The sequence below is a fragment of the Salvelinus alpinus genome, chromosome 31, assembly GCF_045679555.1.
Source record: "Salvelinus alpinus chromosome 31, SLU_Salpinus.1, whole genome shotgun sequence".
In the NCBI taxonomy this organism is placed as follows: Eukaryota; Metazoa; Chordata; class Actinopteri; order Salmoniformes; family Salmonidae; genus Salvelinus; species Salvelinus alpinus.
In genome coordinates, this window is record NC_092116.1 from 28,842,964 (window position 1) to 28,868,357 (window position 25,394).

General features: G+C 42.4%; 2 protein-coding genes across 3 annotated transcripts; both read left to right on the plus strand.

Annotated features, from left to right (window-relative positions):
* Positions 1-1,341: 1,341 nt before the first annotated feature.
* Positions 1,342-12,786, plus strand: LOC139561437 (zinc finger protein OZF-like). Of its 2 annotated transcripts, XM_071378532.1 has the most exons (4): positions 1,342-1,618; positions 1,755-1,886; positions 9,789-10,238; positions 10,807-12,786. In XM_071378532.1, the coding sequence occupies exons 1-4, from the start codon at positions 1,576-1,578 to the stop codon at positions 12,108-12,110; spliced, it is 1,929 nt and encodes a 642-aa protein (XP_071234633.1). In that variant the 5' UTR covers positions 1,342-1,575; the 3' UTR covers positions 12,111-12,786. The 2 variants fall into 2 exon arrangements, with proteins under 2 accessions (XP_071234633.1, XP_071234634.1); XM_071378533.1 differs by lacking the exon at positions 9,789-10,238 and having other exon boundaries at positions 1,353-1,618.
* A 3,369-nt stretch (positions 12,787-16,155) lies between these two features.
* LOC139561446 (gastrula zinc finger protein XlCGF26.1-like) lies at positions 16,156-22,116 on the plus strand. Its single transcript, XM_071378546.1, has 2 exons — positions 16,156-18,826; positions 20,351-22,116. Exons 1-2 carry the CDS (start codon positions 18,661-18,663, stop codon positions 21,559-21,561), a joined length of 1,377 nt encoding a protein of 458 aa, XP_071234647.1. The 5' UTR covers positions 16,156-18,660; the 3' UTR covers positions 21,562-22,116.
* Positions 22,117-25,394: the final 3,278 nt, after the last annotated feature.

Genomic DNA, 25,394 nt, shown 5'->3' on the forward strand with positions numbered 1-25,394 from the left:
CATATGCATGTTGTCTGTGCCTGTGTGTGTGTCTCTTCACAGTTCCTGTTTATTCCATAACGTGTATTTTTATCTGTTTTTTTTTAAATCTGATTCTGCTGCTTGCATCAGTTACCTGATGTGGAATAGAGTTCCATGTAGTCATGGCTCTATGTAGTACTGTGCACCTTCCATCGTCTGTTCTGGACTTGGGGACTGTGAAGAGACCTCTGGTGGCATGTTTTGTGGGGTATGCACGGGTGGGGTATGCACGGGTGTCTGAGTTGTGTGCTAGTATTTTAGCGCATAAACCTAAACTTTAGGGCTTAACTGTACACATGCCAAATAGCGTACACAGCCAATCGCCAAATAATGTATCGAAGCTAAACTGAAATCTTATCAGAAACACATTGGGTCGTTTTCACAGCTTTCTTTTTCCTTACAACTGGTTAAACTGGTGTCATAAAAAAAAAAAATGTATTTTACCTTTATTTAACTAGGCAAGTCTGGACATTTTGCATAGAAAATCTTTCCCGTTTTTTTATTGTTGCTTTATTGTAATTTCTCCGCAGTCCCTAAAAGTCTTTGCTCCACGAAAGATGACGGAGAACTTGATTATTGAAGCATTCATTCCATCGATCTAGTACATTATTTGTTGAGCAAGGATTTATATTAGTCTTCTAGGGCAACATATAATTACAAAAGAGAAGCTACATGTGTATAAATATAGACAAGAAATTATAAGCAGAAACATATCGAAATCAGGCAACAACAAAACAATCCTGCACCCCTGTCAAAACATCTTTCTATTGTCTTTGACTGTAGCCTATAGCGCATGTTCTATATCAGGTTAGGGTTGGGCGCGGGCTTCAGATTACTTTATCACGTATAAATCGGTGGTTGCGGATGGGTTATTAGCAATTGTGGGCGGATGCTGGTGAAGTAACAGCTGAATCGTGCACCATTAGTGTTTATGCACTCACCACCCGCTGATACGAACAGAAGCAGACGACAATGCAGAATTGAAACTGAGCGTACATTTTTTGGGGGGGAGGCCACGCGCTTCCTGAAATATTGAGTATTTCCAACCAATTGTGTCGAAAATAGGTTCATTACTCAAGGCTTTGAACAACAGTGTACACTAGTGCCACCTTCAGGTCAAAATAATTTAGAAAAGCCAAATTATTGAAACAATGACGTCGCACGCGCTAGTGAAGCCAAAGACAGTACAGTATGAAGATAGGCAGAAACTGCTTCTCTAATAGAAATCCCCGATCACGCTTGTAGGCGGTGTCATGGCGACGTTGGCTAGCGAAAGTCATGCGTAGAATCACGTCATCGGGTCTCGTGCCGAACTGCGCATGTGCGCACTGTAAAACGCACTCCGATATATATAAGTACTTTTTGACGAAAATGAAAACGTGTCAGTTTGTCACTTTCACGAGCTCTGAGTAATAACATGTTCAACTACTTGTGCCCACAACTAGGTTGTGCCTTTAGATTTCGAGATAATTAACAACTAAGGCAGAATCTTTCACTTCTCCCATTGATTTATCTAACCCGGCCTGCTTCGCAAGCGTTCCCGGAAGTCTAGCAATGTCGCGCCTCTTTTGTCTTCTACCAAACCACGATAAGAAATGTAAGCGTCCGCACAGTGCTTCGAAATAAACTTAGCGATTTCAACGCATGTTCCGGTATCATCACTACTGAATGTCCAGCTCTCTCTCTCTGTCGGTTGAAAATGTATAAACTAGATGCGTTTCGTGTATTTTTAGATGAGCGTTTAACGGCGGCTGCTCTGGAGATTTTCGGGGCAGTTGAGAAAACGGTAGTGGAGTACCAGCAGGAGAATGATCGGCTACGGAGACTGCTGCGGATCACACCGGAGATACAACTATGTAGAATAGGTTCGTATGTAGATCTACTGATTTAATACACTTTTTAGGTAGCCAGCAGATCTGACCCGCTTGCATTCAGCTGCACTAGGGTTAGACCGCATTCCTGTGTATATTAAAAGGAAAGGTTCAACCATTTTGGATGTTATATTGATTTTGTACATCTCTGGGTGATGTTCTATCGATTCCCTGGGTCATTTAATGTTTTCATGTGTATCTGCGTTATCAAGCAGGCAGAAATCCATCCGTTACTATGTAGCACCGTGCTAAAGTCGCGCTCACTACACTGGAAGTTAATAGTAATACGACTTTTAGATCGCGAAAACGTCTATCATACATATCAGGACAATGTCTTCTCTTGAATGAGCCATTGATCATATTTTTGCGATAGAAATGTGTAAGTTCACAGCACATTTTTCCTATTTGTCTGCCTTTTTAGTCCAGGGTGCATTGCATGGTGCAGTTGCCAGAGATATTATAGAAAGGAGATAGGAATCCCATGAATTAAATAAACTATTAACGCTCCACCCAGCAGAACATGTGGTCATCCCTACTGCCTCTGGCCTGGCGGACTCACTAAACAGCAATGCATCTTTTGTAAATAATGTCTTGAGTGTTGGAGTGTGCCCCTGGCTATACATACATACATTTTAAAAACAAGAAAATGGTTCTGTCTGATTTGCTTAATTCATATGAGGAATTTTAAATCATTTATACTTGTATAAGTATATTTTAGCAATTACATTTACTTTTGATACTTAAGTATATTTAAAACCAAATACTTTGACTTTTACTCAAGTAGTATTTTACTGGGTGACTTTCACTTTTACTTGAGTAACTTAACTTAACTTACTTAATAGTATTAAGGTATCTATACTTTTACTCAAGTATGACCATCAAGTACTTTTTCCACCACTGCCCACTGACTCCCATTCACTCCTTGAAGGAGAGCGCTCCTTGTCCCAGAATGCACAGCGCGGTCGATTGACGTAGCATGGGCAACGTTTCCCATCTCCTCAAAAGTATCTCTGCCGTTGAGAATGTTAGACTTCACTCAGTGAGGCACATCAATCTGCAGGTTGAACATGGTGAGATTGTAGACTCCTAAATTGATGGTGCAGTTTGTAAATTCAAATTTTATTTTATTCAACATGTCATTAGTTTCAGGCTGTATATAGGTCAAATCAAACTTTAAACTCTAATTCTCTAATTCTCTAACTCTAATTCTCAGAGTGGCTCAAGCAATTTCTCCAAACATCAAATTAAATGAATATGTCACGCCCTGGCCATAGAGAGGCTTTTATTCTCTATTTTGGGTAGGCCAGGGTGTGACTAGGGTGGGCATTCTAGTTTCGTTATTTAAATGTTTTCTGTTTCTATGGTATGGTTCTCAATCAGGGACAGCTGTCTATCGTTGTCTCTGATTGGGAATCATACTTAGGCAGCCTTTTTCCCACCTGTGTTTTGTGGGTAGTTGTTTTCTGTTTAGTGTTTTGCACCTTACAGGACTGTTTCGGTTTTCCCTCTTGTTTATTTTGTTTGAGTGTTTTGTGATCAAATAAAATCATGAACACTTACCACGCTACGCTTTGGTCCGATCCTCATTACGACGAGAGCCGTGACACAATAGGAGCCGCCGCGTGGGTTGAGAATATTTAGGAGGTGCATCAACCCATGGATAGAGCCGGACAGATAGTATGGCGGCCCATTGTGAAATATCGCAGCTCCCTGGCATTAAATCATAGAATCATTAGACTCTGAATTACGCTTTACTCTGCCTGCTCCTACCTCACTTTGTTTTGAGTTGACTTCGCTCACACCCGGGAGGTGGTCTAATTCCAAAACAAATGCATTAACTTTTCTTTCGTGCGAACACAGCCCATCCGGACAGCTTTTTTTTATTTAACTAGGCAAGTTAGTTAAGAACAAATTCTTATTTACAATGACGGCCTACCCCGGCCAAACCTAACGACGTTGGGCCAATTTTGTGCCGCCCTATGGGACTCCCAATCACTTCGGTTGTGATACATCCTGGAATCGAACTAGGGTCTGTAGTGACGCCTCTAGCGCTGAGATGCAGTGCCTTAGACTGCTGCGGCACTCAGGAGCCCCAAATCGAATACCCTCAATCTCTCGTGGACGGACGACCAAATTATGCAAGATTTTAGTTTTGGGTTAACTGAAATTAGTGACTAAATTACACAAAATTGTAGTTTTGGGATAACTGGGATTAATGTCTTATAAACGTCTGTTTCTAGTTCCAGATGTAACTTCGCTAGGTAAAGCTCCGCCTTATCTCAGCTCACTGGTCACCATAACAACACCCACCCGTAGTATGCGCTCCAGCAGGTATATCTCACTGGTCATCCCCAAAGCCAACACCTCCTTTGGCCGCCTTTCCTTCCAGTTCTCTGCTGCCAATGACTGGAATGAATTGCAAAAATCGCTGAAGTTGGAGACTTCCGGCGCCGAAAAGAGATGGCCGCCTCGCTTCGCGTTCCTTGGAAAATATGCAGTATTTTGTTTTTTTATGTGTTATTTCTTACATCGGTACCCCAGGTAATCTTAGGTTTCATTACATACAGTCGGGAGGAACTACTGAATATACGATTAACGTCAACTCATCATCGTTCCTACCAGGAATATGACTTTCCCGAAACGGATCCAGTGTTTTGCCTTCCACCCAATACAATGGATCTGATCCCAGCCGGCGACCCTGTGCGACGCCGTAAAAGGGGCAAACGAGGCGGTCTCGTGGTCAGGCTTCGGAGACGGGCACATCGCGCTCCACTCCCTAGCATACTACTCGCCAATGTCCAGTCTCTTGACAATAAGGTTGATGAAATCCGAGCACGGGTAGCATTCCAGAGAGACATCAGGGATTGCAACGTGCTCTGCTTCACGGAAACATGGCTAACTCAAGAGACGCTAACGGAGTCGGTGCAGCCAGCTGGTTTCTTCATGCATCGCGCCGACAGAAACAAACATCTTTCCGGTAAGAAGAGGGGCGGGGGGGTATGCCTTATGATTAACGAGACGTGGTGTGATCATCATAACAACACACAGGAACTCAAGTCATTCTGTTCACCTGATCTAGAACTCCTCACAATCAAATGTCGACCGCATTATCTACCAAGGGAATTCTCTTCAATCATAATCACAGCCGTATATATTCCCCCCCAAGCAGACACATCGATGGCCCTGAACGAACTTTATCTGACTCTTTGTAAACTGGAAACCACACACCCTGAGGCTGCATTCATCGTAGCTGGGGATTTTAACAAGGCTAATCTAAAAACAAAACTCCCTAAATTCTATCAGCATATCGATTGTGCTACCAGGGCTGGAAAAACCCTAGATCATTGTTATACTAATTTCCGCGACGCATATAAGGCCCTCCCCCGCCCCCCTTTCGGAAAAGCTGACCACGACTCCATTTGTTGATTCCAGCCTACAAACAGAAACTAAAACAACAAGCTCCCGCGCTCAGGTCTGTTCAACGCTGGTCCGACCAATCTGAATCCACGCTTCAAGACTGCTTCGATCACGCGGATTGGAATATGTTCCGCATTGCGTCCAACAACAATATTGACGAATATGCTGATTCGGTGAGCGAGTTCATTAGGAAGTGCATTGACGATGTCGTACCCACAGCAACGATTAACATTCCCAAACCAGAAACCGTGGATTGACGGCAGCATTCGCGTGAAACTGAAAGCGCGAACCACTGCTTTTAACCAGGGCAAGGTGACCGGAAGCATGACCGAATACAAACAGTGTAGCTATTCTCTCCGCAAGGCAATCAAACAGGCTAAGTCCCAGTACAGAGACAAAATCGAGTCGCAATTCAACAGCTCAGACACAAGAGGTATGTGGCAGGGTCTACAGTCAATCACGGATTACAAAAAGAAAACCAGCCCCGTCGCGGACCAGGATGTCTTGCTCCCAGACAGGCTAAACAACTTTTTTGCCCGCTTTGAGGACAATACAGTGCCACTGACACGGCCCCCTACCAAAACCTGCGGGCTCTCCTTCACTGCAGCCGAGGTGAGTAAAACATTTAAACGTGTTAACCCTCGCAAGGCTGCAGGCCCAGACGGCATTCCCAGCCGCGTCCTCAGAGCATGCGCAGACCAGCTGGCTGGTGTGTTTACGGACATATTCAATCAATCCTTATCCCAGTCTGCTGTTCCCACATGCTTCAAGAGGGCCACCATTGTTCCTGTTCCCAAGAAAGCTAAGGTAACTGAGCTAAACGACTACCGCCCCGTAGCACTCACTTCCGTCATCATGAAGTGCTTTGAGAGACTAGTCAAGGACCATATCACCTCCACCCTACCGGACACCCTAGACCCACTCCAATTTGCTTACCGACCCAATAGGTCCACAGACGACGCAATCGCAACCACACTGCACACTGCCCTAACCCATCTGGACAAGAGGAATACCCATGTGAGAATGCTGTTCATCGATTACAGCTCAGCATTTAACACCATAGTACCCTCCAAACTCGTCATCAAGCTCGAGACCCTGGGTCTCGACCCCGCCCTGTGCAACTGGGTCCTGGACTTCCTGACGGGCCGCCCCCAGGTGGTGAGGGTAGGTAACAACATCTCCACCCCGCTGATCCTCAACACTGGGGCCCCACAAGGGTGCGTTCTGAGCCCTCTCCTGTACTCCCTGTTCACCCACGACTGCGTGGCCATGCACGCCTCCAACTCAATCATCAAGTTTGCGGATGACACTACAGTGGTAGGCTTGATTACCAACAACGACGAGACGGCCTACAGGGAGGAGGTGAGGGCCCTCGGAGTGTGGTGTGAGGAAAATAACCTCACACTCAACGTCAACAAAACAAAGGAGATGATTGTGGACTTCAGGAAACAGCAGAGGGAGCACCCCCCTATCCACATCGACGGGTCAGTAGTGGAGAAGGTGGAAAGTTTTAAGTTCCTCGGTGTACACATCACGGACAAACTGAATTGGTCCACCCACACAGACAGCGTTGTGAAGAAGGCGCAGCAGCGCCTCTTCAACCTCAGGAGGCTGAAGAAATTCGGCTTGTCACCAAAAGCACTCACAAACTTCTACAGATGCACAATCGAGAGCATCCTGTCGGGCTGTATCACCGCCTGGTACGGCAACTGCTCCGCCCACAACCGTAAGGCTCTCCAGAGGGTAGTGAGGTCTGCAGAACGCATCACCGGGGGCAAACTACCTGCCCTCCAGGACACCTACACCACCCGATGTCACAGGAAGGCCATAAAGATCATCAAGGACAACAACCACCCAAGCCACTGCCTGTTCACCCCGCTATCATCCAGAAGGCGAGGTCAGTACAGGTGCATCAAAGCAGGGACCGAGAGACTGAAAAACAGCTTCTATCTCAAGGCCATCAGACTGTTAAACAGCCACCACTAACATTTAGCGGCCGCTGCCAACATACTGACTCAACTCCAGCCACTTTAAAAATGGGAATTGATGGAAATTATGTAAAAATGTACCACTAGCCACTTTAAACAATGCCACTTAATATAATGTTTACATACCCTACATTACCCATCTCATATGTATATACTGTACTCTATATCATCTACTGCATCTTGCCATCTTTATGTAATACATGTACCACTAGCCACTTTAAACTATGCCACTTTATGTTTACATACCCTACAGTACTCATCTCATATGTATATACCGTACTCTATACCATCTACTGCATCTTGCCATGCCGTTCTGTACCACCACTCATTCATATATCTTTATGTACATATTCTTTATCCCTTTACACTTGTGTGTGTGTATAAGGTAGTAGTTGTGGAATTGTTAGGTTAGATTACTTGTTGGTTATTACTGCATTGTCGGAACTAGAAGCACAAGCATTTCGCTACACTCGCATTAACATCTGCTAACCATGTGTATGTGACTAATAAAATTTGATTTGATTTGATTATATCTCCCTCACTAACTTTAAGCATCAGCTATCTGAGCAGCTTACCGATCGCTGCAGCTGTACACAGCCCATCTGTAAATAGCCCATCCAATCTATCTACCTCATCCCCATATTGTTTTTATTTACTTTTTTGCTCTTTTGCACACCAGTATTTCTACTTGGACATCATAATCTGCACATCTATCACTCCAGTGTTCATTTGCTGAATTGTAATTACGTCGCTACTATGGCCTATTTATTGCCTTACCTCCTCACGCCATTTGCACACACTGTATATAGACTTTTTCTATTGTGTTATTGACTGTACGTTTGTTTATTCCATGTGTAACTCTGTTGTTGTTTGTGTCGCACTGCTTTGCTTTATCTTGGCTAGGTTGCAGTTGTAAATGAGAACTTGTTCTCAACTGCCTACCTGGTTAAATAAAGGTGAAATAAATAACTTGTTTTTTTCCTTGTCATTTTTTTGTGCAACACCAAAACATGCCACTTGGTGGCAGTAAAATAACAGTTCAACAGTTAAAGGCTAAAGGCTAAACAGTAACAAACAATTGACAATGGCAAAAAGTGCAAAAATAATGAGTGTGTCAAGCTTGAGTCTGAGGGGTTACATAGAGCAGTTTCTCTGAGCCTATTGGAAAGGGATTTTTATAGAGTTGATAGCATTTGTGTTTTAGGTCACACTGAGTGACACGTTGTCATCTTCAACATGTGACCTCTTAGAAATGGCTTGTTCCAGAAAATATGCTTTAGCTATGCCGCTGGAGGTTGGAACCCGCTTGGCTATAGAGATCTATCAATTCTGTTAATAATTTAAGTGTTCTATTTAATTATGTGGTATATACAGTGCATTCGAAAAGTATTCAGACCCCTTGACTTTTTCCACATTTTGTTACGTTACAGCCTTATTCTAGAATTTATTAAATAAAAAAATATCCTCATCAATCTACACACAATACTCCATAATGGCAAAGCAAAAACTGTTTTTTATAAATGTTCCACATTTATAAAAAATAAAAACAGAAATACCTTATTTACATTAAGTATTCAAACCCTTTGCTATGATACTTGAAATTGAGCTCAGGTGCATCCTGTTTCCATTGATCACACTTGAGATGTTTCTACAACTTGATTGGAGTCTACCTGCGGTAAATTCAGGGAGGTGACCAAGAACCCGATGGTCACTCTGACAGAGCTCCAGAGTTCCTCTGTGGAGATGGGAGAACCTTCCAGAAGGACAACCATCTGTGTAGAACTTCACAAATCAGGCCAATTTTTGGTAGAGTGGCCAGACTGAAGCCACTCCTCAGTAAAAGGTACATAACATCCTGCTTGGAGTTTGCCAAAAGGCACCTAAAGGACTATCAAACCATGAAAAACAAGATTCTCTGGTCTGATGAAACCAAGATTAAACTCATTGGCCTGAATGTCAAGTGTCATGTCTGGAGGAAACCTGGCACCATCCCTACGGTGAAGCATGGTGGTGGCAGCATCATGCTGTTGGGATGTTTCTCAGCAGCAGGGACTGGGAGACTAGTCAGGATCAAGGGAAAGATGAACGGAGCAAAGTACAGAGATCCTTGATGAAAAACTGCTCCAAGGCGCTTAGGACCTCAGACCGGAGTGAAGGTTCACCTTTCAACAGGACAACGACCCTTAGCACACTGCCAAAACAATGCAGGACTGACTTGAATGTTCTTGAGTGGCCCAGCCAGAGCCCAAACTTGAACCCGATCTAACATCTCTGGAGAGACCTGAAAATAGCTGTGCAGCGACACTCTCCATCCAACCTAACAGAGCTTGAGAGGATCTGCAGAGAATAATTGGAGAAACTCCCCCAATACAGGTGTGCCGAGCTTAATCCATTTTAGAATAAGGCTGAAACGTAACAAAATGTGGAAAAAGTCAAGGGGTCTGAATACTTTCCAAATGCACTGTAGGTAACCTCTGCTCCTCCTCTCCAGACTCCCTGCAGTTCTCTGTCTCTGAAGAGGAGGTTCCCCCTGAGCAGCAGCACTGTGAGCAGGAGTGGAGCCCCAGTCTGGGACAGGAGGACCCAGAGTCCAAACAGATTAAAGAGGAACAGGAGGAAGGCAGGACCAGTCAGGGGGAAGAGCAGCTTCAAGGGCGCTTTGATACCAAAGACTCCATATCCACTCCTTCCTGTGTGAAAAGTGAATGTGATCAGGAGGACCCGTGTCAAGAAGCCGTACGAGCTGAATACCCAACTCTCAGTCCACTGAAAACATCTAAACTACAGTTGTTTCGTGTGTTTTTAAATGAATGTTTAACGGCATCTGCTGCTGTGGAGATTTTCGGTGCAGTTGAGAAAACGGCAGCAGAGTACCAGGAGGAGAATGATCGGCTACGGAGACTGCTGCGGATCACACCGGAGATAAAACTATGTAGAATAGGTTCGTATGTAGATCTACTGATAATTAGCTATAGTTCTACTAAATTAATAAACTGTTTATGCTTTCAGCGGTCACCATTTCAACAATTTTAATTCGTATTTTTATTACTTTTAGCGTGAATGGATAAAAATACCCCAATGTACCAATGCTTTCCCTGGACAGCAGTGTCACAAATCTTCTCCATTTAACGAGTGTTGAGTAAAATTCTATCTGAACTTGCTCTGAAAGATGTTCCGATTTATTCAACGTCCCTTTTGATAAAGCTCAGGATGACCATTTGGTTAGGGGTTAAACATTTTATCTAGAAACAGTTGTGATTACGGTTTTGTAAACCCTGAACCGTCAACTTAATTATCATCCAAAAATAACTTTACAAATACAAAATATACTGTTAGCTGTTTTAAAACAGATTTACACAGAGGTTCTTGTGTAACACGGCTTTGAGACAATGTTTTTTTTGTGTTCCTTCTCGAGTTTCCATTAGCTAAAAATGTGAAATGTTATTGTGCACTCAGGCATGTCTAAAGAGTGTATTGGTAACCTCTGCTCCTCCTCTCCTTCCCTCCAGACTCCCTGCAGCTCTCTCTCTCTGAAGAGGAAGTTCCCCCTGAGCAGCAGCACTGTGAGCAGGAGTGGAGCCCCAGTCTGGGACAGGAGGACCCAGAGACCAAACAGATTAAAGAGGAACAGGAGGAACTCAGGACCAGTCAGGAGGAAGAGCAGCTTCAAGGGCTGGAGCCTGATATCATAGAGTTCAAATTCACTCCTTCCTGTGTGAAAAGTGAATGTGATTTGGAGGACCCACTTCAGTCCTTGACTCTTCCCCAAACCAAGACTGTGGAGAACAGAGAGAGTGACTGTAAACAAGTGGATCTCAAACCTTTTGGCACTGTGACCCACATTAGGGGTCTCAACATTCCCTGTGACCCTCCAGATTATCAAAACAATGCCTCCAGTTCAGCCGTAAGCAGCGACCCAGTAGGACTTGACAGCAGCCCACCATTGGATCCCAGCCCGCCATTGGATCCCAGCCCACCATTGAGGAAACACCATTCCAAACACAGCACCACATCTAAAACAACTCACATCTGCCGTGACTGTGGGAAAAGCTTCAGTATCAAGAATGACCTAACCAGGCATAAACTGACTCACACCGGAGAGAAACCATTTAGCTGTGGTGATTGTGGGAAAAGCTTCAGTATCAAGAAGGACCTAACCAGGCATAAACTGACTCACACCGGACAGAAACCATTTAGCTGTGGTGATTGTGGGAAAAGCTTCAGTATCAAGAAGGACCTAACCAGGCATAAACTGACTCACACCGGAGAGAAACCATTTAGCTGTGGTGATTGTGGGAAAAGCTTCAGTCAGAAGGGAGACCTAGGGAGGCACATACTGACTCACACAGGAGAGAAACCTTTTAGTTGTGGTGACTGTGGTAAAAAATTCAATTGCCACTGGCTCCTAACCAGACATAAACTGACTCACACAGGAGAGAAACCATTTAGTTGTGGTGACTGTGGGAAAAGCTTCAATCAGAAGTGTCACCTGAACTTGCACATACTGACTCACACAGGAATAAAACCATTTAGCTGTGGTGACTGTGGGAAAAGCTTCAATCAGAAGGGTCACCTGAACTTTCATATACGGACTCACACAGGAGTGAAACCATTTAGCTGTGAGTTCTGCGATAAAAGCTTCAGATACAAGGGCACCCTAGCCGAACATATACAGATTCACAAAGGAGAGAAACAACATGGCTGCTCAATCTGCGGTAAAAGTTTCACTCATAAAACAAATCTTCTGAGGCATGTGGATAAAGTCCACAAAGGAAGAAAACAGGAAAAAAAACTGAAAGATGAAAGAAAATGAGGACAAAGATGTTCTGTCAGAAGATGGGAATAACAGGCAGGATGTGGACAACACTCGTAGGAAAGCAAACGCAACTCTGGATCATTCCAGTTTCAACTGTTCTGCCTGCGGTTATGGAACCCCTACCTGTCCCAGACCTGCTGTTTTCAACTCTTAATGATCGGCTATGAAAAAGCCAACTGACATTTATTCCTGATTATTATTTGACCATGCTTGTCACTTATGAACATTTTGAACATCTTGGCCATGTTCTGTTATAATCTCCACCCGGCACAGCCAGAAGAGGACTGGCCACCCCTCATAGCCTGGTTCCTCTCTAGGTTTCTTCCTAGGTTTTGGCCTTTCTAGGGAGTTTTTCCTAGCCACCGTGCTTCTACACCTGCATTGCTTGCTGTTTGGGGTTTTAGGCTGGGTTTCTGTACAGCACTTCGAGATATTATCTGATGTACGAAGGGCTATATAAAATAAACTTGATTTGATTTGATTCATACTTTGGGGTTCAAATGAATAGGTGTGTGATCAAATGGTGCATAGTGTTGTAGTAAGGTCACAGGTCTGCTGATCAAAGTCTGTTGATGTTTTCACGTAATTACAAAAAGGAATTCCTGGGCATTTGTTTAGTAATTTCTCTCATAATGTCTGATATTATTGATACATAAAATACAATTCCAGAAAAGGTCTCCTTGTCGGTTGCCTTAACAAACCTCCAAGAGTATCTCAACAGATTTCACCTAATGCTGCTCATTCATGATATTGATTTAATCTTGTATAGAGTAATGATATACAGTTGACTCCTGGTGGAGAATGGATTCTCCCAGATCAGCCTAAACCACTGTTTGTCGACATGTAAACTCAGCAAAAAAAAGAAACGTCCTCTGCGTTTATTTTCAGCAAACTTAACAAACTCTTCCACCAAGGCACCTGCAAGTTCCCAGACATTTCTGATGGGTGGAATGGCCCTAGCCCTCACCCTCCGATCCAACAGGTCCCAGATGTGCTCAATGGGATTGAGATCCGGGCTCTTCGCTGGCCATGACAGAACACTGACATTCATGTCTTGCAGGAAATCACGCACAGAACGAGCAATATGGCTGGTGGTATTGTCATGCTGGAGGGTCATGTCGGGATGAGCCTGCAAGAAGGGTACCACATGAGGGAGGAGGATGTCTTCCCTGTAACGCACAGCGTTGAGTTTGCCTGCAATGACAACAAGCTCAGTCTGATGATGCTGTGACACAGCGCCCTAGACCATCACGGACCCTCCACCTCGATCCCGCTCCAGAGTACAGGCCTCGGTGTAATGCTCATTCCTTCGACGATAAACGCGAATCCGATCATCACCCCTGGTGAGACAAAACCGCGACTCGTCAGAGAAGAGCACTTTTTGCCAGTTCTGTCTGGTCCAGCGACGGTGGGTTTGTGCCCATAGGCGACGTTGTTGCCGGTGAGGACCTGCCTTACAACAGGCCTACAAGCCCTCAGTCCAGCCTCTCTCAGCCTATTGCGGACAGTCTGCGCACTGATGGAGGGATTCCTGGTGTAACACGGGCAGTTGTTGTTGCCATCCTGTACCTGTCCCGCAGGTGTGATGTCCGGATGTACCGATCCTGTGCAGGTGTTGTTACACGTGGTCTGCCACTGCGAGTACGATCAGCTGTCCGTCCTGTCTCCCTGTAGCACTGTCTTAGGCGTCTCACCCGTACGGACATTGCAATTTATTTCCCTGGCCACATCTGCAGTCCTCATGCCTCCTTGCAGCATGGCGAAGGCACGTTGACGCAGATGAGCACGGACCCTGGTCATCTTTCTTTTGGTGTTTTTCAGAGTCAGTAGAAAGGCCTCTTTAGTGTCCTAAGTTTTCATAACTGACCTTAATTGCATACCGTCTGTAAACTGTTAGTGTCTTAACGACCGTTCCACAGGTGCATGTTCATTAATTGTTTATGGTTCATTGAACAAGCATGGGAAACAGTGGTTTAAACCCTTTACAATGAAGATCTGTGAAGTTATTTGGATTTTTACGAATTATCTTTGAAAGACAGGGTCCTGAAAAAGGGACGTTTTATTGTTGTTGCTGAGTTTACTTATTGTTTCCCTTTACTACTGATCTGTAGCTGCCTTAATAAACCTCCATCCAGCTGGCAGAGGTGTTTCTGTGTTCGCCACCCACTAGAATTACGACTTTTCAATTGTTTTTGACTAGATCACGTAAGTAGAATGCGTCCACTAGTTACCACAGCCAGAAAAAAAAAGTGTCTATATTGTAAAAATTTATGAAAACAAAAATCAGCTTTTGGTCTGACCAGACCCAGGAGGCAGTTCCAAAACAAATGCAATCACTTTTTACCCAATTCCAACTCCTCACACCGGGGTAACCCGGGACAGATAATCAAATTCCTTCAATTCCTATAACATTTTAAACAACCCTGTGGATCATTATCCGACAACGCTGAATGCAGGTCAAACTACTGTATCACCCAAGTAAGGGATAATCAATGAGTGGCTATGAGTTCTCTGGAAAATAATGAAAGGTGTGTTCACACGAAGCACTAGCGGAATGGAACTCACCTTCTAGGGAGTTGCATTATTTTCCAGAGAACAGAGCCCCGAGTTGAATATCCCTTTTAATTCAGGGCTATAAATTTAACACATTTGCAGGTAGAAATGTGTTCAACATCCACTGAAGTACCTAGCTAGCAAGTTTACTAGATAGCTACAGTAGTTGCCTTGGTAACCAAACAAACATCAGTCCTAGCTTGTTATTATGAATATCGAATTGAAACGTTGTCAATAATGTTTTGAATTCGACTTTTGCTTTCGAAAGCAGCTCAAACAGTGTGTTTTGCGTTTAATAACATTAAGACTACATTACCCAGCAAGCTATGCGAGGGTGGGGTTGAAATATGCCTTACATTGCTACACAAGGGGATTGCTACCTGAAATATCTGTTAATTAAAAGTAGTTAAACCTAAGAACAAACAGTACATCTAAGAATTAACTACAGCCATTGAATTCTACCGTGCGTTATAGGGAAATAATGCACGCTGTAGAATGCCCTTCAGGGCAATCAGAAACAAGTACTCAACAATGCTCTGATATTAAATCTGGATATTCAACTCTTCACCCCAGGTCTCATTAAGATGACTAGTAGAGGCCAGAGAACGGATACAAACTGGGAGACTAAGGCCTAGATTCAATCAGATCGAGCATCAACCAGCAATAGCTTTTTAAAAATTGTTTTATTTACCTTTATTTAATTAGGCAAGTCAGTTAAGAACAAATTCTTATTTGCAATGACGTCCAAACCTGGACGACGCTGGGCCAATTGTGCACCGCCCTATGGGATTCCCAATCACAGCCGGATGTGATGCAGCCTGGATGTGAACCAGGTACCTGCAAAGCTGATGTTTGGCCAATGTCTGAGGTGTAGTTGCGTTGCAGCTGTCAAAGCACGGAGCAAATTCTCTTGATCATTGTCAGGAAACCACACCCGGTTAAGCATAAGGTAAGGTTAACTTATGCTTCCCAGTGAAATACTTACACCATCGTCTCTAACATGTTGACTCAGCATTCCCATTTACAAGTCAGAATGTTAAACAAACTGACTTTACCTATTGTCCGCTGATTTTGTCCCTATGTCGGAGGTAATCTGATACAAATATCCACAGGGAAGTGTTATCAACCCAACCTTCAGTGAACTGGTTTGTATTTCAGTTTTTTATTTCCAATACTGATGCAATTCGCGCTGTGACAAAACACTTGCACAATATGTCCGAGCCTAACTGAACCACAGACCAAAGGGCAAAAACTTCCAGCTGATTGTGAGGAAACGTCCTTCAGTCGACTACGTTTGGTTACATTCGGCTATCGTTTACATATTGTGCATCACGTGCAATGCGTCAAGAGATTGAAAATACAAGCGGCAGAACCTACCGGAGCCGCAAAATGTTGGATAAGCGACACTTTCCTGTGGATATCCTATCTCCACCTCCTATTGCCAAAAGGACCAACAGCATGTACAACTGGTAAAGTACGTGTAAATATAATTTGATTAAACTTTCTGGCTTGTAGAGACTATTGCATCTTTTTAAGGGCAACTAGAGAGAATATAGTAGACGGTATGTGTCAAAAGGTGATTGATGAGCTATTCCTGTGTCATGTGTTTATGCCCTTTTAAGGACTTCCTGTACTGATGTCCTCATGCTATTTATGGTGTGCTTATGTAACATGATCGCACAGCTGTTTCTGCGAAGTAAAGCAAATGTTTGCAATAAGTTTGAACTGTTTGAAAAATGTGAAACAGTTTTTGTAGTGAATTTATGGAGCTGTTGGGTAGCTTGTGACCCCTTGTATAATGAAAAAGTCATTTCCGGGGTAGGTCTGCCTGAGTATAAGTAGATAAACTACAGAAAACATGTCTCCTAGACCAATTCTAGGTGTTATGTGTCCTTCATGTCTAGGACAAAACCATCTTAAGCCATTTTCTCCTGCGTTTCGCATGAGAGAATGGCTTGAGATAAGACTTTTTCTATGTCAGATCGAACAGGCCCTGAATGGACCATCCCTGCCTGGGTACGCATTGGAAGAGGAAGTCTGCGGGCGAGATGATTAGAAAGTCATCTCTTCAGTAGCATATGGTCCAGACTCCAAAGTGACAATTTTAGGTTGTTCTGAATTCAATAGCTCAAATGCCACAAAATCTGTATCTTCAAAAGCATGCACATAGGTCAACTATTTTGTGCCTGTCTTTAGCTTCAGGTGGGGAGATTACTTTAAAGTGCTTGATATGATGAAACACGTACAGCAGTTTTTCCACCACCGTGAACATTTATGAACATGGGCCCCTCTGTCCTCAAGACATAACTTGGACTTAACGGCAAGAGGGTTGATCCTCTTCCAATGCGTACCCAGGCCGGGATGTTCCACTCGGGGCCTGTTTGATCTGACATAGAGTAAGTCTTAAGCGCACTCTCAAATGTTGTTGTTTTTTGCCATCATTGTAAGCCTGCCACACACACTATACGATACATTAATTAAACATAAGAATGAGTGTGAGTTTTTGTCACAACCCAACACGTGGGAAGTGACAAAGAGCTCTTATAGGACCGGGCACAAATAATAATAATCAATAATTTTGCTCTTTATTTTGCCATCTTACATATAAAACTTTATTTGTTAATTGAAAATTGTGAACAACTCACCACAGGTTAATGAGAAGGGTGAAAGGATGTACATAACTCTACAATGTTGGGTTGTATTGGAGAGTCTCACACGGAACCCAAACCGGCTGCGCGCGTGCGCTATCGTGCATACATTTATTTTGTCCCCCTACACCAAACGCGATCACGACACGCAGGTTAAAATATCAAAACAAACTCTGAACCAATGAAATTAATTTGGGGACAGGTCGAAAAGCATTAAACATGTATGGCAATTTAGCTAGTTAGCTTGCACTTGCTAGCTAATTTGTCCTATTTGGCTAGCTTGCTGTTGCTAGCTAATTTGTCCTGGGATATAAACATTGAGTTGTTATTTTACCTGAAATGCACAAGGTCTTCTACTCCGACAATTAATCCACACATAAAACGGCCAACCGATTCGTGTCTAGTCATCTCTCCTCCTTCCAGGCTTTTTCATCTTTGAATTTATATGGTGATTATAGTGTAATTGCTCATCTGTAAAAGAGACCTTGGTCTCAGCATGCCTCCCTGTTAAAATAAAGGTTAAACAAAAATTCTGACCTCATTCAAACTAATGCTATACTGTCGACTCCTGATGAAAATTAATTATATATTATATTAATCCACTGTTTGTCTACATGTAATGATATTTTCCCTTTTTACCTGGCTGCCATGCACAGTAGTAAACCTCCATCCAGCTGCCGGCGCTGTTGTTCCTTTCCGGGTTTGCCATCAACTAGTTTGGACCGAGTTATTACAGATAGAACAACGTGACAGATATTTCACCGGATATATAAATGTGAAGCATCTGCTTGGCGTTCCCACTCGTTACCAAATATGGTAGTGAGAGGAAGCACAGTGCCCGGCAGTGGGAGAAGATGGAAGGAGATGGATTTTGGCCGACATTCTTCAAATGTTCTCATTATTGGATCTCAATAAAGTTTTCTGTTCCCAAAGCTAAGCCTTGAAGACTTTATCATGTGCAAAAGTTTGTCAACATCGCTTTGTCTAAAAGGAGCGCAAAGGCGAATTTAGTTATTGTACAAGGATACGCGTTCCCTAACGGCAAATGCAGATGTATACTAGAACGGTCCAATAGGATCTCGTTAGCTCGTGCATGGCTCTGCCCACCGCCTTGCTTGTTCTGCCCACTATGACTAATTTCTTCCCATTGGAAACGAAAGGCTGTGGTCTATCTTGGTTAAGTTATAAAAGTCTTTGGAGTTATTTTCCTAAATTCCTTGACTAGAACACGGAAGTAGGATTGGAGACGACTGTGTCACAGACAGAAGGGGATTTAGTTATACATGTCTTTGACTTTGTTTTGAATTCCTTGCGTGGAGTAACGAAAGATCAACTGAAGACTGAAAATGTCTAAACTACAGTTGCTGCGTGTGTTTTTAAATGAGCGTTTAACGGCGGCAGCTCTGGAGATTTTCGGGGCAGTTGAGAAAACGGTAGTGGAATACGAGGAGGAGAATGATCGGCTACGGAGACTGCTGCGGATCACACCAGAGATACAACTATGTAGAATAGGTTCGTATTTAGATATATACTGGAAGCTAGCAATAGTTCTACCTTATTGATAAACTATTTGTGCTAAAAGTGATCACCATTTCATACATTTTAAGAAGGTGTTTCTAAACCACGCATGGATTAAAAACATTGTCATAAAAAAAACAGGAAGTGATTTGAATGTATTCTTTAAAAAATGGAACACCTTTTAGAAATGAATCTTATTCTCCAGGCTGCATCACATCCGGCTGTGATTGGGAGTCCCATAGGACGCACAATTGGCCAGGCGTCGTCCGGGTTAGGGTTTGGCCAGGGTAGCCCGTCATTGTATATAATAATTTGTTCTTAACTGACTTCCCTAGTTAAATAAAGAATATATAAAAAATAATAATATTATCTTCAATTCATTGAGAAGTAGTTTAATTATTTTATTTTTTATTTCACCTTTATTTAACCAGGCAGGCCAGTTGAGAACAAGTTCTCATTTACAACTGCGACCTGTCCAAGATAAAGCATAGCAGTGTGACAAAAAAACAACAACACAGAGTTACACATGGAGTAAACAAAAGTACAGTCAATAACACAATAGAAAAAAATATATATACAGTGTGTGCAAATGGAGTAAGGAGATAAGGCAATAAATGGGCCATTGTAGCGAAGTAATTACAATTTAGCAAATTAACACTGGAGTGAAAGATGTACAGATGATGATGTGCAAGTAGAAATACTGGTGTGCAAAAAAAAAAAAAAAAAATGGGGATGAGGTAGGTAGATTGGATGGGCTATTTACAGATGGCCTGTGTGCAGCAATCGGTGAGCTGCTCAGATAGCTGATGCTTAAAGTTAGTGAGGGAGATATGTCTCCATCTTCAGCGATTTTTGCAATTTGTTCCAGTCATTGGCAGCAGAGAACTGGAAGGAAAGGCGGCCAAAGAGGTGTTGGCTTTGGGGATGACCAGTGAGATATACCTGTAGGAGCGCATGGTACGGGTGGGTGTTGTTATAATGACCAGTGTGCTGAGAAAAGGCAGCGCTTTACATAGCAAAGACTTATAAATGACCTCGAGCCAGTGTGTCTGGCGACGAATATGTAGCGAGGGCCAGCCGACGAGAGCATACAGGTCGCAGTGGTGTGTGGTATATGGGGCTTATGGTGACAAAATGGATAGCACTGTGATAGACTGCATCCAGTTTGCTGAGTAGAGTGTTGGAGGCTATTTTGTAAATGACATCGCCTTTAGTCGAGGATCGGTAGGATAGTCAGTTTTACGAGGGTATGTTTGGCAGCGTGAGTGAAGGAGGCTTTGTTTGCGAAATAGGAAGCAGATTCTAGATTTTATTTTGGATTGGAGATGCTTAATATGAGTCTGGAAGGAGAGTTTACAGTCTAGCCAGACACCTAGTTTTTACAGTCAAGCCAGATTTTAGTTTTACAGTTATTTAATTGGAGATACAGTTTACCTAGTCTTGAATTTACAGTCTTTAATTCAAATTGACCCCAACCCTGATGTCTAAAGTCTAGGTAACCTTTGCTCCTCCTCTCAGTCCCTCCAGACTCCCTGCAGCTCTCTGCCTATGAAGAGGAGGTTCCCCCTGAGCAGCAGCACTGTGAGCAGGAGTGGAGCCCCAGTCTGGGGCAGAAGGACCCAGAGCCCACACAGATTAAAGAGGAAGAGGAGGAAGTCAGGACCAGTCAGGAGGAAGAGCAGCTTTCAGGGCTGGAGCCTGATATCATGGAGTTCATATTCACTCCTTCCTGTGTGAAAAGTGAATGTGATCTGGAGGACCCACTTCAGTCCTTGACTCTTCCCCAAACCAAGACTGTGGAGAACAGAGAGAGTGACTCTAAACCAGTGGATCTCAAACCTTTTGCCACTGTAACCCACCTAAAGGGTCTTGCCATTCTCTGTGACCCTACAGATACTGGAAACATTGCCTCCAGCCACAGCTCAGCCGTAAGCAGGGACCCAGTAGGACTTGACAGCAGCCCACCATTGCATCCTAAACCACCATTGGATCCAAACACGACAATGGGGGAACACGGTTCCAAACCCAGCACCACGTCTAGAAAAACTCCCCACTGCCGTGACTGTGGTGAAACGTTTCCTCTGAAAGCTGACCTGCAGAGGCACGTGACTCTTACCAAGAAGAGACTCAGTGAATGCCGCTTCTGCAATAAACAATACAATTCCACCTGTAAATTGGAGGCCCATGTCCAACTCTGTCACATTGAGAAATCCTGCACCTGCCCTGTTTGTGGCAAGACCATCAAACATAAAGGAGATCTGTCCAGGCACATGAGTATTCACACAGGAGAGAAACCCTTTAGCTGCGGTGACTGTGGGAAAAGTTTCAATCAGAAGGGGCACCTGAACTTGCACATACTGAGTCACACGGGAGAGAAACCATTTAGCTGTGGTGACTGTGGGAAAAGCTTCTATCAGAAGGGAGACCTAGGGAATCATATACTGACTCACACACAAGAGAAACCATTTAACTGTGGTGTCTGTGGGAAAAGCTTCTATCAGAAGGGACACCTTACAGATCATAAACGGACTCACACAGGAGAGAAACCATTTAGCTGTGGTGACTGTGGGAAAAGCTTCAATCTGAAGGGGAACCTAAGAAAGCATAAACTGACTCACACAGGAGAGAAACCATTTAGCTGTGGTGACTGTGGGAAAAGCTTCAGTCAAAAGACTAACCTGCTGACTCATGTCAAAAACATCCACAAAGGAAGAAAACAGGATGAATAGTGAAAGAAGAAAGAAAATTAGGACAAAGATGTTCTGTCAGAAGATAGGAATAACAGGCAGGATGTGGACAACACTCTTAGGAAAGCAAAGAAAGACAGTTAGGACAAAGATCTCCTATCAGAAGATAGGAATAACAGGCAGGATGTGGACAACACTCTTAGGAAAGCAAAGAAAGACAGTTAGGACAAAGATCTCCTATCAGAAGATAGGAATAACAGGCAGGATGTGGACAACACTCTTAGGAAAGCAAAGAAAGACAGTTAGGACAAAGATCTCCTATCAGAAGATAGGAATAACAGGCAGGATGTGGACAACACTCTTAGGAAAGCAAAGAAAGACAGTTAGGACAAAGATCTCCTATCAGAAGATAGGAATAACAGGCAGGATGTGGACAACACTCGTAGGAAATGAAAGCTACTCTGGATCATTTATGCGGTTGGTTTGAGATCAATAGATTTGTGATGGATTTACTATTGTAAAACATTCTATATGAACACAGTTTGATTTGAATTATGATGTAATGATTAAACATGACACAGCATTGTAGGAAGCTCACAGGTCTGCTGTTCAGTCTGTTGATGTTTTCACGTTATTAGAAACAGGAATTCCTGGTCATTTGTTTTAGAATGTCTCTCATGTATGAGAGAATGGTCTGACTGATGCCATTGACACGTTAAAACGTACACACTTTCAGTAAAATATCTCATACAAATATTTCTCATCGATTTTTGACCTAATGTTGCTCAGTCATGATATTGATTTTGTATTTTATGGAGTAATGATATACAGTCGACTCCTGAGAATTGATTAAAAGCATTCCAGGTGAAGCTGGTTGAGAGAAAATAGTAAAAATAAAGAAAAACCCTTGAATAAGTCAGTGTGTCCAAACTTTTGACTGGTACTATTTTTGGACACACCTCCTCATTCAAGGGTTTTTCTTTATTTTTACTATTTTCTACATTTTACATTTTCTACAAGAATTTATTTAGATTTTTAAGGTTAACCACGATATATATATTCAAATCTAAAGGATGTAATTCAACCAGACAGCTCCCTTATATCATGGTAAAAGGCAGCACTTGACTGTTGCACTTGAATCATTCCCACAGTGAATGGCTAGGCTCACTATGAAACCACACTATTACAGAGACTTTAATATTTTTATTTTATTTTACCTTTAATTATACAGGTTTTTTCTCATTGAGATAACATCTCTTTTCCAAGAGAGACCTGGTCCAATAGCTGCAGGGGGAACAACGTTTCAGACAAAACAACTTACATACACTAACACAACATTAAACAAAACTATAAACACACATGCAGTACAACAACAACAAAAAATCCGTGAAGACTTGACTAAAAACAGCTGTCCTAAAGACAATTACACTCTTCTATGATATATACATCGATCAAGTGTTTAAACGCCACCAACGAAACTAGATCATCACATTTTTAAATGTTCAGGAGAGAATTCCAGGACCACGGAGCTGAGTAACTAAAACATTTTCTACCATGACCGGTTCTAATTCTTGGTACTGTTAGAAGCAAATCAGAATGGGACCGTAATTGATATTTATTTACCGCCCTGATTAAAAACGAACAGAGATAAAATGGCATTTTCCCCAATATTACGGCAGCAATTGATATGGTGAAAACAATGTGGGGAGACAGACTCACAGAAACTCACGTCAATACATTTGTCAGATAACACTGTTAAACAAATCATTTATGCTACCAAATTATGATAAGTGTACTATATTAGGTATTAGATCACTAAAAAACACAACTTTAACGTTACCGTGTAGTTTACCAATAAAATGGTCTGACGGTGAAGTGGACATACTCAGTATACATATCCCATTTTAATAGAAAGTTAGCAATAAATAGATAAGATCTTGCTATCTTGGAAAGGAAAATACATTTTTATTTGTGGAAAAATCACCCTGATTACATCTTTAGTCATATCCCAGGTTACCCTGATTACATCTTTAGTCATATCCCAGGTTACCTATTTGCCTATTGTCTTGCCTACACCAAGCGACCAGTTTATTTTAAATTATATGAGCAAAATGTATTTTATTTTATTTGGAACGGCAAGCCAGACAAAAATAAACGGGCCTATTTATATAATGAATATGAATTTGGAGGGCAGAAATGATAAAATATTAAAGCATTAGACCTCTCACAGATTATTAAGAATGTCTCACCTGATGTTCAAGAATGGCCTTTTTCCCTTTTTTCAGATTACAATCTCTCACTTTCGGTTATTTGAAAATGAAATAATCTCCAAAATATTGCTATTTTTTAAAACAAGCCATAGAAAGGTTGGTTGCAATTTCAGTTTAATCCACCAGAAAATAACAAATATTGTGATTTAAAAAATATGTATATTAAAAAAAGATATGAATAATCTTTTGTAAAGGATATCATAAATAGGACTGGTGGAGTTATGTCACACATGCAGCTAACAAAAATATCTGGAAATGTCTGCTCTACCCAAAATTACAACCAACTAATTGCAGCATTACCATAAAAATCATAGAGGCAAGTGGAAGGTGCAACCAATAGAATGTTATATATATGGGGGATACAACCTCTCCAGCTCTGCAGAGTTTTGCAGAGTTATATGGTTAATAGAAATAAGACTGGATGGACATTAGTTATGGCTGCTTTGTGTGATGTGTTGTTGTCTCTACCTTCTTGCCATTTGTGCTGTTGTCTGTGCCTAATAATGTTTGTACCATGTTTTGTGCTGCTACCATGTTGCGTTGCTACCATTCTGTGTTGTCATGTGTTGCTGCCTTGCTATGTTGTTGTCTTAGGTCTCTCTTTATGTAGTGTTGTCTCTCTTGTCGTGATGTGTTTTTTGTCCTATATTTATATTTTATACTTTTTTTCTTTTTAATCCCAGCCCCTGTCCCCGCAGGAGGCCTTTTGCCTTTTGGTAGGCCGTCAATGTAAATAAGAATTTGTTATTAACTGACTTGTCTATTTAAATAAAAATCAGAAATAGATGGGAGAGGTGAAGGTTAGAGGAAGGATAGGAGTAAAACAAACAAAATATAACTTTTGTCAAATGGATTGTGTCCATAAAATGTATATAGTATGTATAAGCTGGAAGTAGAAGCGTAAATGTTGTTGTTCATTAGTTTACTCCAATTAGGGGAGGGGTGGTATGGTTAGTGAAAAATACAGGAAAACATATTTTTAAAAGATGTATATAGAGTGCATATGGAAAGTATTCAGACCTCTTTACTTTATCCACATTTTGTAACATTATAGCCTTATTCTAGAATGGATTAAATTGATAAAAAAAACTATCTACACACAATACCCCATAATGACATCACAATACCCCATAATGACATCACAATACCCCATAATGACAAGGCAAAAACTGTTTTAAAAAAAAATGTTTTGCACATTTATAAAATAAACTGAAACATCTAATTTACATAAGTATTCAGATCCTTTACTCAGTACTTTGTTGAAGCAATTTGGGAGCGATTACAGCCTCGAGTCTTCTTGGGTATGACACTATACTCTTGCTCCCAGACAGGCTAAACAACTTTTTTGCCCGCTTTGAGGACAATACAGTGCCACTGACACGGCCCCCTACCAAAACCTGCGGGCTCTCCTTCACTGCAGCCGAGGTGAGTAAAACATTTAAACGTGTTAACCCTCGCAAGGCTGCAGGCCCAGACGGCATTCCCAGCCGCGTCCTCAGAGCATGCGCAGACCAGCTGGCTGGTGTGTTTACGGACATATTCAATCAATCCTTATCCCAGTCTGCTGTTCCCACATGCTTCAAGAGGGCCACCATTGTTCCTGTT

What these genes read in the sequence shown, in the direction of transcription:
- LOC139561437 (XM_071378532.1), top strand. Translation starts at nt 1,576, where the DNA reads ATGTCGCGCCTCTTTTGTCTTCTACCAAACCACGATAAGAAAT. An exon ending in ACCAAACCACGATAAGAAAT is followed by an intron (nt 1,619 to 1,754) that starts GTAAGCGTCCGC and finishes GTGTATTTTTAG; the next exon opens with ATGAGCGTTTAACGGCGGCT. An exon ending in GATAAAACTATGTAGAATAG is followed by an intron (nt 10,239 to 10,806) that starts GTTCGTATGTAG and finishes CCTTCCCTCCAG; the next exon opens with ACTCCCTGCAGCTCTCTCTC.
- LOC139561446 (XM_071378546.1), top strand. Translation starts at nt 18,661, where the DNA reads ATGTCTAAACTACAGTTGCTGCGTGTGTTTTTAAATGAGCGTTTAACG. An exon ending in GATACAACTATGTAGAATAG is followed by an intron (nt 18,827 to 20,350) that starts GTTCGTATTTAG and finishes TCCTCCTCTCAG; the next exon opens with TCCCTCCAGACTCCCTGCAG.